The sequence below is a fragment of the Pipra filicauda genome, unplaced genomic scaffold (genome assembly GCF_003945595.2).
Source record: "Pipra filicauda isolate LSUMZ 115617 unplaced genomic scaffold, ASM394559v2 scaffold16_size7369187_pilon, whole genome shotgun sequence".
Taxonomy (NCBI): domain Eukaryota; kingdom Metazoa; phylum Chordata; class Aves; order Passeriformes; family Pipridae; genus Pipra; species Pipra filicauda.
Window position 1 is genome coordinate 3755668 of NW_024104207.1, and position 14862 is coordinate 3770529.

Genomic DNA, 14862 nt, shown 5'->3' on the forward strand with positions numbered 1-14862 from the left:
TTTAGTTTCACTTGCTTTCTAAGAAGACATTCAAAATAACATGCCCTTACAAATGTATGTTTTTGTCCTTTTTTAAGGCATATGTCAGTTTTCTATACTTAATTTAATTTTCAGTCATAGAAATCATGAGTTTTGCCTAACTACTTTTTAAAGAACAACTAGTAAACTACCTTCTCAAGGACAACTGGTAAAATAGGAGGATTACATTAATTTAAATAACTGCAGGAGGATACATTTGGCAGTGAAGAATTGGCTTTATGATTCTAATTTAAGAATCTCTTTCAGTATAATCCCTGAAGATGCAAAACCCCACAAGGTGATTTTAAAATCCACCAGTTAAGTCTCTAACCCTTATCAGCATAAACTATTTCTGTGTTGAAAATGAGATTTAAATGTTGAGTTGTATCCTCCCTCCTGAAGATGGAGATATTAACACAGGGCTGGGACAACAGAAAGAAGCCGAGTAATTCCCTGATTAAGTGTAGCTATGTGGAGACAGGAGTCAATCAGCAAAAAATGACTGTTCAAGCTACATTGCCTTAAATATTTTAGTGACAACATATGAAGGGTTTTTAAAATAATTTGAATGTCACTATTCATTGATATTGGGAAGTGTGGATGTCAGCTTGAATTTTATTCAGGTTTTTCCCTGTATGCTTGTTTATGTGTGCAGTTCCTGATTTGGTTTGTTTTTCTCAATGAAGTGACAGAAGCACGATGATTTAGCATCATCTGTATAGAGAAGGCTATACAGAAGGATCCTACATTCATGTCATAGTATAGTGAAGCTCCACTAGATCTTCGTATTTTGCTTTTCCCATAAAATCAAAGCAAAAGGAGATGACTTTAATTAAAAAGGCAAAGCACTTAAACTGACAGGTACCTCATACTTCAGTCGTGCCACATTAACCATCTCAAGTTTATCTGCTCTGCATTTTGGGTTCTGTCATATTGGACCACATCCCACACAGAAAACCTAACAGACCTGACTCTTTAATCAAAGAACATGTTTTTGGAAAATTATAGGAAATTTTTGAATATGCTATTTTTGGTTAATTTTATTGTTAACTAATTAGCTTTATTGATACTATACATGCAACTCAACTTCTTCCCCAAGTGGATGGTACCTACCTACCTTCTGAAAGCTCTTTTTCATACAAGCCAATGCCGCTGAGTATTTTCTTTCAGTAAGGAAAATTTAGTTCCCCTTGAATGCTAAAATCTTATTTCTATACCATTGAATAGTTGTAGCGCGTGATTGTTATTTACCACAGATATGACACATACCACCTTTCCACGCTCCAGCTGGTTAGTGCCAGCTAACCGTGTGAGTTCAGTGAGACACAGCACCTAAATCCAGCCTTGGGAATCCTGCTCCCATGGGAGCAGCCCGACGGGTGCTGCGGGATTTCCACGGCTCCCCGGCAGGGGCCGCGCTCGGCTCCTCCCAGCGCTTCCCGCTCCGCTCCTCCCTCCCGTCCCCGCCCCGCGGTGACGCGCTCAGCCGGCGCCCGGCGGGAGTACGGGCCCGGCGCCACTCCCGCATCCCCAGCCATGTTCCCGTCGGCTCCCGCCTCGCCGCGGACCCCCGGCGGGTCAGCCCGCAGGACGCTGGGCAGCGCCGCCCCCAGCCCTCTGTCCCGGCCGGGCGGCAGGAAGAACATGCCCGTCGTGGCGGCCGCCGCCTCCCCGGTGCTGTTCTCGCCGGCGGCGCGGAGGAGCGGCTCCCTCTCGGCGCGGTGAGTCCTGCCCCGCGCCTGGCAGACCCTGCCCCGGTGCTGGATGCTCGAGGCACTGGAGGTTGCAACGCTGCTGTTTCGCGAACGCGGGTTTACCGTTTTTGGGTTTTGGTTTTTTGGGGGGAATGTACTCTGAGATAATCTGTATCCGTGATTACCCATAAGTCTCTTTCCAATAGTGTGTTGTTTGGTCTTTTTTGTTTGCGGTGTCCTTTTGAAAAGTGTGCGTGCTAGGTCATTCGAGTACGCAAGAAGCTCTGTGTGGAGTCGTCATGATGATGTTTTATGTTTTGCCTTTTGTTCCGTGTTAGTAACTCAGAAGTTCTGTTTGCTGTTTATCCTAAATAACACTGTACTGTCAAGACACTGTCACTCTGGAAGTTGGTTTCGTTGAAGATACTGCTGAAGATTTTAGACATCAGTATGGATTTATACAATGGAACCTTTCCTCTAGTGTATAAATTAGCCGTTCTTTATTATTTTTGCTTATTGCTTTCTTTTATACAGCGTTTGTTCTACAGTAAGACTTTTCTTATTATCTCCCAGCTGGATTTATTTAGAAATCTTTGATCAGGGATATTTTTGAAACGTTTTTGGCAACTTAAGTACTTAGTATTTTCGGTTTCGTATTAAATGAATTTGTTTTTCCAGAAAATTCTGATAAAACTGTTAGGCATGATTTTTTTGTGTAACAAGGAAAGCAAAACAAAACCTATGAGAGTTACTAAACTACACTTACTCTTTTTTGCTCACTTTCCTGCTGGAGCAGTAAGACTTTCTTGGTCTATGGTTTCCTGAGTGTTCTCAGATTCTTTGTAGGATATATGTTATATTCTGTTCTCATGATAACAAATTCTGACGAAACATTTCATAGTTGAATGGTTTCAAGGTTTTTTAAAAGTAGTATTGTACATTAAAACTATAAATACAGGGTACTGCATGTTCAGCGTTATAAATTATCTCTTATTAGCTTTTGAATTGGAGAGTGCCTCAAATGTATCCCTGTATGAAACATGTGTGATATATGAAAATAATAGGAACCTCTGCATTTAAAAAGAGGATAAAATAGTCAAAGTTTAGGCATTTCACACCCACCCAACCTACCCTTCCCTTCCTCCCCCCTGCACCCTGCTCCCAGCTTCCTCTCTTCTCTCTTCCATATAAATCAAAACTGAGAAACAACATGAGCCTCAGATCAATTTCAGAGGGATTCAGAAGCTCTTTTCTCAGGAGCATCTATTTGTTGTTGAGATAAACAAGATGGTCTGTTTTCAGTTTTTGGAGCTTTTACTTCAGGTCTGTTTAATAATTTTTGCAAACTGGATTTCAGGCTTGTCTTTAGCTGTATATCATCATCTCTTACCATTTCACACTGGGAGGCCTGTGACAGCATTTCACTTGTGAGAAGAAATAAAACGAGGGTGTTTTTCTAAAAGCAGAGAAATTTGCTCATTTAATCATGTTCAAAAGACAAGACAGGCCTATGCTGTTCTGGAGAGAAAAGGTGGGGAAAGATGCAAAGTAGCTTTTATAAATTATGTTATGAAACAGATAAGAATTGCACTCTCCACACTAAAATAAAGGCAGTAGAAGTGCAGTCTGATCCAGGCTACCATGAGTGTTTAAAGTATTGCACAGTGCAACAACTGTTGCCCAGCAGTGTCAGAATTAGGGATGGAAGTAGGCCTTGCAGTCAGAGAAGAACTTCTATTAAGCTTCTCCTGACATTGTGGATAGCTTTATAGTACAGATAACCAGAATGTAGAGAAGTTGAACAGTGATTCTGTTGTTGGTTTGCTTGCATATTCAGTGTCAATTCTTTAAAAATAAAGAATTTGATGACAGTTAGCAACTTGTAAGGAGGCCACCAAATTACTGCTTTAGATGGTGCTCTCAGAGGGAGCATGTTTATTTTACATAAATCTATTTCTAAACAGATACTGATGAAGTAAATGTCTGCTGAAGCTGATGAAGAAAGAATAGAAAGCTAACTGTGACTTTTTGTTTTGTTGTAGAGCAACTCCTACCAGAGTTATCCAGCTTCCTACAGCAACTGAGACTATTAATTACGATGTTCAGGCTTTTGGATCCTCTCTGCCTGTTAAGGTTATGGAAGCCCTGAAGAAGGCTGATGGTAAGAATTTATTTTATCTTTTGGTTTTTTTAGGAAAATTGATAGGTGAGGGAAGTGTTAACATGCTGTTGATGCCATTTAAATCCCGACTTTACAGTGGAAACAGAAATGTCTGTGCCTTGCTTTAAATCTGTGTTGGTTAAGTAACAATAGTTGTAATAGCACCCATGTGGGTGTGAATGCATGGAAATATCTTTCAGGTGCTGTCTTAACCAATATATTGTGAAATGCAAGGTTGTAAAGAAAGCTAATAGTAGGTTTTTAGATAGATAGGAGGAACCAAATATGTATCTTAAAAATCATCTTAAAAATTGCTGAGTGATTTACGAAGCTATTATAATCTGCTCTAAATTGATGGAAATAGCTTCTAGGATTGTCTTGCTTTTCAGTCTCAAAAGCTGAGTGTTTGTCAAATGGATTTTTAAACTACATGTAGTAATTTGATATCTTAATCAAATAGATGTAAATTCTTATATGGAAACTAATTTAATATAAAATATTTCTTATTTTCTAATGAGAAAGAAATTTTACTACTTTAAAGATTGCTCTGCAGTGTTTTAAAAATCTGAATGTTTTAAAAAAATTACTTTTTTGTGTAGCTGATGACCAGCTGAGTGTTCAGGTGGATGAAAGTGGATGGGCCTGGCTAGTCCATAAAGAGAGGCTGATTATTTGGAAGATTGGTCAGTCTGCAGTAGCTAAGGTAACTGAAAGGTGAAAATGGAAGTCTGTATTTTGTTCTAGCTGAACAAGTTATGCAGTTGTGAGGTTTTGGGGGTTTTTTTAAACAAGATTTCTTTTATAAACCGGAGTTTGTCTGGTTTCCCCCAGAAGCAGCGGGGTTGGTATGAAGTCATGCTAACAGTAACTGAAATTCAAGCTCTTCAGTTTTGTCACCTTGACACTAAGGTTAATTCTTTGTATTTTAGTAGTGTGGCTCTTTTGTCAGATTGTCTTGATAAATCTTATTTTGATAGTTAAAAACTAGTTATATGTTACAGATTGGTTTAGATTATTCTGGGTCTGATTTTCAACTTGTCAAAAAACCCAAAAAAGGTTAGTTTCAGAGGTGCTGAACATATGTTTCATCTAGATTTCTGAGGTCAAGAATTTTTTTCCCCCCTCTGGATAATGTTTCTTTCAGCATCATTTCAGTGAATAGCAGTTATAGTCAGAGAAAATCTGTAGCTACAAAATTAGTATCTTTCAATTAGTGCAATATAATTTAATTAAACGGGTCCTGCACTTACAGTGGAGTGTCAAGTATATGCATTCTAGTACTTGTAGAGATTTTTCAAGGGATTAAAACTTTTCTGGTTGTTTAACTTCGAGAGGGCGTAGGGGAGGAAGGAGTGTTTCCCCTCTCTATTCTGTTAGTACCTAGTAAGCTTTCTCAAGTGCTTCTAGTTTAATTTTTAATTTTAATTTTTTGCTGCCTTGTTAGAATATTGTATTAAGGAATACAATATTAAGGAATACTCTATATATATATGTACACATTATATGCATATATATAAGGAATACTATAATAAGGAACTTAAATAACTAAAGAAAACCAGTTATATTTGAAAATATACAAATACAAGTAGATGTTTTTTAGCTTTTGTGACAACCTTGCTGAAAATGTCGTGTGACGTTCTTTTGGTTCCGTTACGCAGTATCTGGGCTAGTTGAAATTTAATTTTCAGGAGAGTAAAAAAGTCTAATGGCTTTGTGACAGAGGAACAAATTCTTGCAGTCTCATATTTATTATGGCGTCTCTTTCTTTCTTTCTTCCAGTTATCTCTGTGCAAGGAGCTGCAGCTGCCACCCAGTGACTTCCCATGGAGTTCTAGTTTAGCAGCTATATCTTGTCTCAATTCCTCGGGTGAAGCACCTTCCCTGCAGGTGACCAAATTTTAAATTTTAGTTGTTTAAAAGCACCTTTAGAATAACTTTGAGTATATAGTTTTTATCAAATACTTATTTGAAAACATTTGCTGGTATGCTATCTATTCAAAAGGTCAGGTTTGATAGTTGGCAGTAAATATTTTTGAAGTAAAGAAAATTCTGTTAGTCCTTTCAAATTACACCATTTACATTTTATAGGGTCAGATTAAATAGTAGTTTTCGTAAGGATTACTTGACATGCTTTCATAACAAACAAAATTACTGAAGACTAAGAGGTATTGTGGGAACAAACACAGGGGTAATCAAGTATGCTGTCTGAGCAAGTGCAGTTTAAATGCATGCTGGCTGAAAATATTGTTCAGCAGTGGATTAATTCTGAGTACACATAGATGAGAGGCAAACACCAAAAGAAATTTATAAGGAAGTAATACACCTAAACCAAGATTTTTTTTTTTTCAAATGTAATTCTACAGCTTGTGAGCTAGACATGGATACTATGATTTTAGAGAGTGATATAGAAATGCTAGTGTAGAAAATATTTCACTAAAATGAAAAATATTAAAAAATGGGCAGGAATCACAAAGGACAGTGCACTCTGGTGTTTTTTAAATTTTTATGTTTATTAGCCAACTGCTTTCCTTTATGAAGGCCAGTGTCCGGTCAAAAATCAGTTAGAAAACTCTGAGGAGCTCAATAACAACTCCCAGCTAGAGTTCTTCTATTGTTCTGTGATTTTTATTTTTTTTTTTTTTTTAAAAAACAGTAGATTAGGTACAATGCTTTTTGTCCAAATCTCTACCTGAACAGTCTCTGGCTTCATGCTTTGAATTTTGCACCTGGGTGAATTCCTGAGTTAGAAGCCTTAATGCTGGCACTCTAGAGGCTTAAGTCTTTATGAAGAGAAAAGCCACCATGTGATTTGATATTTCACTTAATGACACTAGAGCAGTTTCTTTGTTAAATTACAGTCTGCATTTTAAGTCTTCTATAGTAGCTTGTAACTCTTGGCATCTGAAATTCCTCACAGGCTGTCTTCTGCCTTGCATCTGTAAGTTTTGCTTGCATTTCAGTAGCAGACCCTGAATCAGAAAAAAGAACCGGTGGAAAATACTCTTATTAGCAAAATAAGCGAGTATAACATTCCCCGCATGAATTAAGTTATGCTGCATAATCTTTTTGTGATTCAGTTCCAGATTTGTCAGTGTGCATCCATTTGTATTTACTACTTTTTTGTTCATCACCCACAGTCTTGATATGTAATATAACATATTTTAGTTCAAGCTGCAATCTGATTATTATTGTCTTGCATGTTCTGTTAATTTTTTTTTTCACTTCCAGTCTCTGGCAATAATGGTTGCTACCAGCGAAGGTTCTGTGCGCTACTGGCCCAATCTTGCACATGAAGGTTCCTATACAGACACTTTTACAGACTTTGGAGGCTCTTTGTGCAGTTTCCTGACAGCAGTAAAGGTAATAATAAACAGTATGATTTATATTAAAATACTTGGTTTATTCCTAATCTAAAAACAGAAGAGCATGCTCCATGTTACCAGTCCTAAATCTGCAATAAATGTTGCAGACTTTTTTTCACTGTTTTTCATTGCTAGATTCCAAGGATTATGTGAGATATTGGTTCTTGTTTTTAACTGAAATTGAGTTTCATGGATAAAAATATCATACAAAGCTAAGAAAATGAGTCTCTGCCAGTGCTAAGTGCTAGTCAGATGTTTGTCTTTTTCTTGACATAAATGGATGGAAGTCTTGCTATGCAGTTCACTTACATTAGTGTCCTCTAGGATAAGATGCTATTGAATAAAACAGAAAAGGTTACCATGTGTTTAGTAATGCTTTGAGTTTTAGATGAACACGTGGAAGTTCAGTGTTATTTAATAATAATTAATCATGGGAATGTTAAATGTAGCAATGCCTGTGAGAAAGAGATTAAGTATATTTTATTTTAATATTTTTTCCAAAAATACATTTTAAAATTTAAAAAGTATACTGTAAACTGTGTGTTGCACTGATTCAAACATAGAGAATAATGAGGAAAATTTGTTTAGGCTGCCTTTTATGTGATAAATGCTTCTTTTTCTTTGTTAGCTCTAAAGTACTAAGGATGCCTTGTATCTTGTTCTTGTTTAGTGTTTACCCTTATGAGGTGACATAAAGATTATTAACTGAAAGTAGAATTTTTTTCAGGAATGTGATTTTTATTTTTTTAATGTAGTTGCTTTTTCTCTTTGTTAGGGAGGAAGCTTTATTTTATCATCTTCCAGAGGTCAACTAGTCCGGTTGATACCTGATAGTTCTGGCAAGATTCAACAGCATGCCCTGCCACACGGTCAGGGTGTGTTTTCTGGAATTGGTAGAAAGGTTTCTTCTCTTCTGGGTATATTGTCTCCTGGAAATGATGCTCTGGTAAGCCTGAAAAACATTCATCTGTTTTAATTTCTCTCTGTAATTTCTAGCTTCAGTGTTTAAGAAAGGAAAAAGAAAAGATTTTGTAAGGGTGTATGATGACCAAAATAGGTAAGACTCAGCTCATTTATGTTGCTTATATTTCTTTGGAATTTGAAAGACAGAAACCAAATAAATCTGTATGCTTTGTAAAGGTGATTGCTGACTTGCTCTTTAAGTCCGAATTAAAGGAGACTTTGAAATAATAATTCTTCTTGGGTATATACTTGGGGTATATGCCATGATTCTGAGTCCTGCCCTTTTTAGTGGTAGCTTCATTACAACTTGAAGAAACTAACAATAACCTGTAATTCTACTTTTCTGATTTAGAGTTGCCAAGGGTTGATTGTCATGTTGAGTTTTGTCAATGAACTCCTCAGAAGCTGGCAGAAAATAGGAGAAATGTTCTTACTATAGATGTTGTTATATCTATAAAATAAGACTTCTCTTGGAAGTTATCATAATACTCATCTTGGTTGTAGCTTGCGTACATTGGCCAAGGAAGTGATTTTTTTTTTTTTGTGGACTGAGAGTGGTTTAGATTATTGTATCCAAAGCCTTAATAGGCTTTGCTTTAACCTTTTTAGCTTTTTTTTTTTTAAATACAGATTTCCAGTGTTCTTTGGGATAGAGAGAGATCAAGCTTTTATATGCTAACAAGTTCAAGTCTAAACAAATGGGAGATTGATGATTCATCAGAACGTTATATTCTCAGCTGGGATATCAGCAGGATCCTGAAAGAACATATTACAGATGCAATTTGGGTAAGAGTCAGCTCACCTGGAAGGGATTTGTGTGTTTTTTTAATTAATTAAGCCTGTTTACATATCATTAAAAGACAGATGTATTGGTTTTTTAGGGATCTGAAAGTAACTATGAAGATATCAAAGGAGGAGTAAATATACAATACATGGATTTGCAACAGAATCGGTAAGGAAGCACACTTGCAGCTGGTAAGACCTACATTAATGAGATGAATCCGTTTTCTTGCAAAAATTTCATGTAAGTAATTGCAATTTAATTTTACTGGAGTGGCACTGTTCATAAAATAAGCCAACTAGGTTTTTATCCTATATTTCATGCCATCATTATCTTTTTAGCATTACAGATTCTTTACCTGATAGTAATTCCATTCCTCTTTTTAGTGTCATTTTATCAGGTTTGGGTATTTGTTTTGTCTTGATATTACAAAGTTAACAAATAAGCAACTGTAACTTGTTCCAGCAAATACAGAGAATTCAGTCTCTATTGTATTTAATTTATTCACATAAAATTACCACTGCCTTGCTTCAGTTTTTTACTGCAATATGAACACTGTTAATTAATAGCTTGGAAGAACAAATAGTATAATTTTTCTTTCTAAAAAACCTACAAGACTGGAAAATATTTAGTTTAGATTGTACTTAGATATCTTTTTTTCGAGTGGTAGAGTCTTAACAAGTAAAATATGTAGTAATAATCTCTCAATGCTGTTATATCTGTTGTTGAATAGTGATGGGCTGGTCATACTTGCTGCAGCATGGCATCCTGGAGATCGTCCATGTCTTGTCTACTACACTCTGATAACAGTAGAAGACAAAGGCTACCAGATGTCTGATGATGTCATCGTGGAAGTCACACAGTATAATCCATCTTTTCAGGTAAGCTAATGAAGGCTCTGATACTGAGCTAAGAAAGCACAGTGTTTCAGAGTATTCCTGTACATAAATTATCTGACAGATTTTTGTCTAAAGGAAAATAAATGTCTCTTGGAAGTATGTGTTCGTAATACTCTGAGGAAAATGTGTACCAGCATCTCTTTAAGTTTAATACTAACTGTATGTCAAGTTTAAGCTTTGCATTTTAAAGTATAAGATTAAAAAAAGCACCAAAAATAAAAGTCTAAATATCTGACTCTTACTAATTTATCCTAATTTTTGTCCTGTCTGTGAAAGTTTCTACAGACTAATTTTGTGGTATGCTCTTGCAATCCATTTAGAACAGATCTCAGACTCTGTTGAGACTCTTGTCTCAGGACAAGGAATTAAGAGACCTGTGTTTTGGTCCGTGCTAGGCAACTGGCTTGCTGGGAGGGGAGGGCATGTTGCTTGTCTGTAGAGTACATTGGTTGTGCTATGTCTTCTGGAAGCATAAACTTGGGCATTACCTTTCTTTGGTAAACGTCTTCCACTCTTCCCCCTCTCCCAGCTGCTTGTAATGGCATCTTAAAACTCTTTAAGATGGAGGGAGAATGTGAAAACTGTAGAATAATTGATCTGTTTAGTTATCTCTCTGTGTGAAATTAGCAAGAATATACTATATGGAAGGAAAAAAACCCTCAGGATCTAAAGTTTTAGGGGAAAAAAGGTGATTTTGTTAGGGGGTTTAAGTTGTAAGTTGCATCGATATCTCATTGTTAAAAATTAAAACAAATTCAGGAAACTTGGATCAGCATTTAAAATTTTAGATGTTTGTTTTAAGATATTGTTAAATATTGTTCATATTTAACACTTTCAGTCAGAAGATGAAGTGTTGTGCTGTCTGGTAGTCCCAGATTACTTCAGCCATGCTGCTTACCTTTATAAGGAAGACGAAGTGTTTGCTTGTTCCACTGGAACTGGAAGAATTTCTTTACCACAGGAGAAAATCATATTTGGCATACAAGGTAACTTGCTAGGGAGGGGGATCACGTTTTGTTGATACCTTCCAACTGAATATTTTGCCAGTATTTATATTTCTCAGAGAGCAATATCGTATTTATGGTCCTTTATTAAGTGTTTCAAGTTGGGAATTTCCCTTGAATGTATGGAGAAAGTGCTGATGTGACATCCAGTATTGTTACTCTACGTGTTTCAAATGAAAATGAAGGTAGATCCCCATTCTTGGTATATTAAAGGATGAGAAGGTTGTTTATGGGACTTTTACTCCCCCCCCCCCAATATTCACTGTGAGGGGTTTATTTTTTTCCTTGAAGTTAACTTTGTGTAGAGGCTCAGCCTAAAATTCATACTAGGTGTCTGTATCAGATGTCTCTAAGTGTGTCATCCTTGACCTTCAAAGGTGTTTTCAAGTTGGACAGGCACATCGGTCCCTACATAGAATTTGAATTTTTTTTTTAAATTTTTTTTTTCTTTTTTAACATTTGCAGTATCTGGAAATCATATTCAGTAGCAAATAGTTCCACAATTTCTATGTCAGCTGCAATTGTCATCATTACTGTTCGTTGATGACCAAAGTTAATAATTGCATATGAAACTTTTTTACATGTTTTTTTCTTAATTAAAGTGTTGTTTATATGCTTGCTTTTCTTTTTCCTCTTCTCATCTTAGGAGATAGCATTTTAGGAGCAGGTTCTTGTAATAGCCTCCCCGTCTTCTTTGCCAAAAAAAGTGGACTTCTTGCTATCTTATCTAGAGAAAACGTTTCTGTGCTTCCTGAAGACCTTGAAGATGCCCTGTCCTCTTCTATTGCTGGACCAAGAAGTGAGGTAATGGTTATTTACTTGACTGGTTGAAAACAGCCTAGAAATAAAATGTTTTTCTGTCACCTTTTAATTTTCACTGTGGAAATCCTGACTTGTTTGGGTTTCAAAGGTTTTTTTAAAATAGAAACTCAAACACTTGTAATGAAGGCAGTTTCGAAACCCAAGAATTTTTACATCATCTGCCAGCTTGGGTAACTTTTTTGTTTTCCTTTGTTTTGAAGTTGAAACTTCTATGAAATTTATATTTTTTTCACATAGGTGTATTACTGTCTGTCGCCTAGGCCTGAGAGAACACTAATGCAGAGACTCAGATGATGTTCTCCCTTCTTGATCAGAATGGTTTCTTCAGTCTTTTGTGTCTGTTCCTTTGTGTATATGAGAGACATTTTTCTTATCATGCTTGGGAGGCTAAGCTGAGAAGGGCTACGTAGTGGCTAAATATTGTTTATTCCCTGTTTTATATATATATTAACATAATCTTATTAAAAAGTTATGACAGTGTTTTTATTGGTGTTTTGTGCAATATGCATTTATTAAGCTCTTGCTTACAACAAATTAAAATGTATGTGGAATTTGTTGCCAAGTTGTCCCTGGAGTGAGAGAGGAAAACAGAGAAGTTGTTACAGTACAAATTAGAGAATATTTGTATGGGGTAATAGCGAGCTTCAATCCTTATTCCAATTAAATCACATTTAAAGTCATACTAGTTATTATTAACTAGCATTTTAATGGAAGACTTTTGTGTGATTGCTCAGATGGAACTGTATTTCTTTTAATGAACTAATCTCTAGTTAGGTTTGTCTGCACTTAGACTGTTATTGTGGATGACAGTACCTTTTAAATTCTGTCAGAAATGGTGGGTTTGAATGTCAAAATAATTATCATAAAAAATCTGACTGGTGGAATACATTGCTGAAAGTTTCTTTGCAATTGGTGAGAATGTTGGTCAAACCTCTGTGTGACTTTCATTGTAATGTATCTTGGAGGCTTATATTTGACTTAAACACAATTGCTTCCAGGTGGAAGCAGTTTCATTTATTTATTTATTTATTTATTTGAATCTGTGTTGTTACTACTTAGAAAAATTGTTTTCATTTCACAATAAAAATTAATATTTGTCTTTCAGCTGAAGTTTTACTTTGTATTTTCAGAGTCCTGCATTTGACAGCGCCAGTAGGCTAGAAGTTATAGCTCAAGAAGATAAGACTAAATTACTGAAAGCTGCTTTTCTACAGTACTGCAGGTAGAAATTGCACTTGGCCTTTCAGATTTTTTTTTTTGCTATTTTTGAAGATGCTCTGATACTTTAGTAGATTGTCTTGGTAAAGAAAATCTTGTGCTATTTTAACTATAGCTGTTTTAATGACACACATCTTCATTAGGAAAATGTTAAATACATCTTGTGGTCTAGTGAAGAAGTGATACGTGCTAGAAAGGAGCAGACTTCTCTAATTGCAATGACTTTTCACTTATTCTGTGTAAATTCTATTGGTACATTAATGCCAGTGAAACAACTTTCAGCTTTGCATTTTGAATTCTTTATTCTTTAGTAAGTGGTGTTTTCTTGTTAAAAAAACTTTCCTTTTCATCCTCATTTTTTATTCATGTAGCTGTTTTCAGTAATACTTTTGAAGTTGCTTATTTACTTATTTATGTGGCCATGAAGATTAAGCATGGCAGACTTTGTACAGGATGATATCTTCTTTAGATTGAATGATATGAGGAGTGGAAGGAAATACACTGTTTGTCAAACTATCCTGATTAAAGCAATTGGACTGTGGGGAGGCGTGCAATGCCTCTGAAAGGTTTGATGTTGGGATGAGTCATGTGAACAGAGGAGGAAAAGGAGAGAGAAGAAGGTAAAAAGATCTGTAAACTTAGATTAATTATATTTAGAGGGAATTTTTTCAATATATGCTTATTAAAAAAGCCAAAACAAACAACCCACAAACCTTCTTAGGACTAATCTCCTTAAAGAGTCTTAAAACTTGGAAAGAACAGATTGAAGATAACAGGAGGTAGGAGTGCTTTTGAAATAAAGGTAATGTGAAGTAAGAGATAATGAAGGGGATTAGGCACATAGAACAGAGGATACCAATGCAAGATCTGAAAGCAGGCACAGAATTTAGACGAAATCTATGTGTATTGAGAAGTGTCATTAAAAGTGCTGCTGAAGATGACTGTTGGTGACTGGAGTAGCTAAGGCCTGAGAGCCTTTCAAACATAAAGGTTGATGTCATTGAGGATGTGAACAAGGGGGTTGGAAACAGAAGAAATTGGGAGGTAGTAAGGAAAACAGTGTGATACAGTATGAAAGTTTAACGTTATTTTGATTAAAGTCTGGATTAGAATTATAAAACTAGAAGAAAATAATAATTTTATGTGTTTAGTATTTATTCTGATTTTTTTCCAAAAAAAACAGTATGGTAAAATGAGTGGAGCAATCTCCTCCAGAACAGATGTAGCAATGGCCTGTCCAGATGGCCAGTGAGTTGATGCAGAGCAAATAATGGAAGGTTGTGCAGTCAGTGGAAATGTTAAGTCCACCAGCTGTGTGGTGAGCACAGGCAGCTTTACAGACCTAGTGATCTTTATAGGGGGTGGGAAGTTCTGTGGAAAGAGCGAGTTGACCTTTTTGATGGCACATCATGGTTTGAAGGAGGTAATAAAGTACCATATAATTTCCTTAGAAACACATGTCCTGTAGGGTTGTAAAGAACAGACTTTCTTCTTTAGTAGAAGATTCAGTATATTCCAGTTTTTAATAGTATTCTTTGCTTTAGTTTACCTTTGTGTGATTTCTGGATGCACTGCTGTTTTTTGGTTTTTTTTATTTCAAGACACCTTGGTCATGTACGTGTTTAAACTGAAAGTTTCCTGAAAAATATAAGTATTGCCAATATTGGAATCACAATATCCCTTCTCAGTCAGAACACTTCAGTTTGTTAGTCACAAAATCAAATCTGTGGGGTTTTTTGTGTATATTGCATACTTCTTACATTCTTCAGTACAGCTTCAGATCTAGGAGGTTTAAGATTTGGATGCTTCTTGCTCTTTTACTTATTGACGTGAATAAAACAGGATTATTTGAAATTACAGAAAATAAAAATAACGCATTATATTTGCTGAAGCATTTTTACAAGCTGCACTCTATTGCCATTAGTGGGAGGGATTATGTG

The 14862-nt window shown here is 35.9% G+C and overlaps 1 protein-coding gene across 1 annotated transcript in view; it reads left to right on the forward strand.

Annotated features, from left to right (window-relative positions):
- Positions 1–1532: 1532 nt before the first annotated feature.
- NUP133 (nucleoporin 133) overlaps positions 1533–14862 on the forward strand; it is a 32398-nt gene continuing 19068 nt past the window's right edge. The window contains exons 1-12 of the mRNA XM_027721406.2: positions 1533–1739; positions 3755–3873; positions 4473–4576; positions 5653–5760; positions 7102–7233; positions 8011–8181; positions 8829–8984; positions 9080–9150; positions 9713–9860; positions 10717–10864; positions 11529–11686; positions 12835–12926. Of these exons, the coding sequence (XP_027577207.2) occupies positions 1555–1739; positions 3755–3873; positions 4473–4576; positions 5653–5760; positions 7102–7233; positions 8011–8181; positions 8829–8984; positions 9080–9150; positions 9713–9860; positions 10717–10864; positions 11529–11686; positions 12835–12926 (1592 nt within the window). The 5' untranslated portion in view covers positions 1533–1554. The remainder of the gene's footprint in view (positions 1740–3754; positions 3874–4472; positions 4577–5652; positions 5761–7101; positions 7234–8010; positions 8182–8828; positions 8985–9079; positions 9151–9712; positions 9861–10716; positions 10865–11528; positions 11687–12834; positions 12927–14862) is intronic.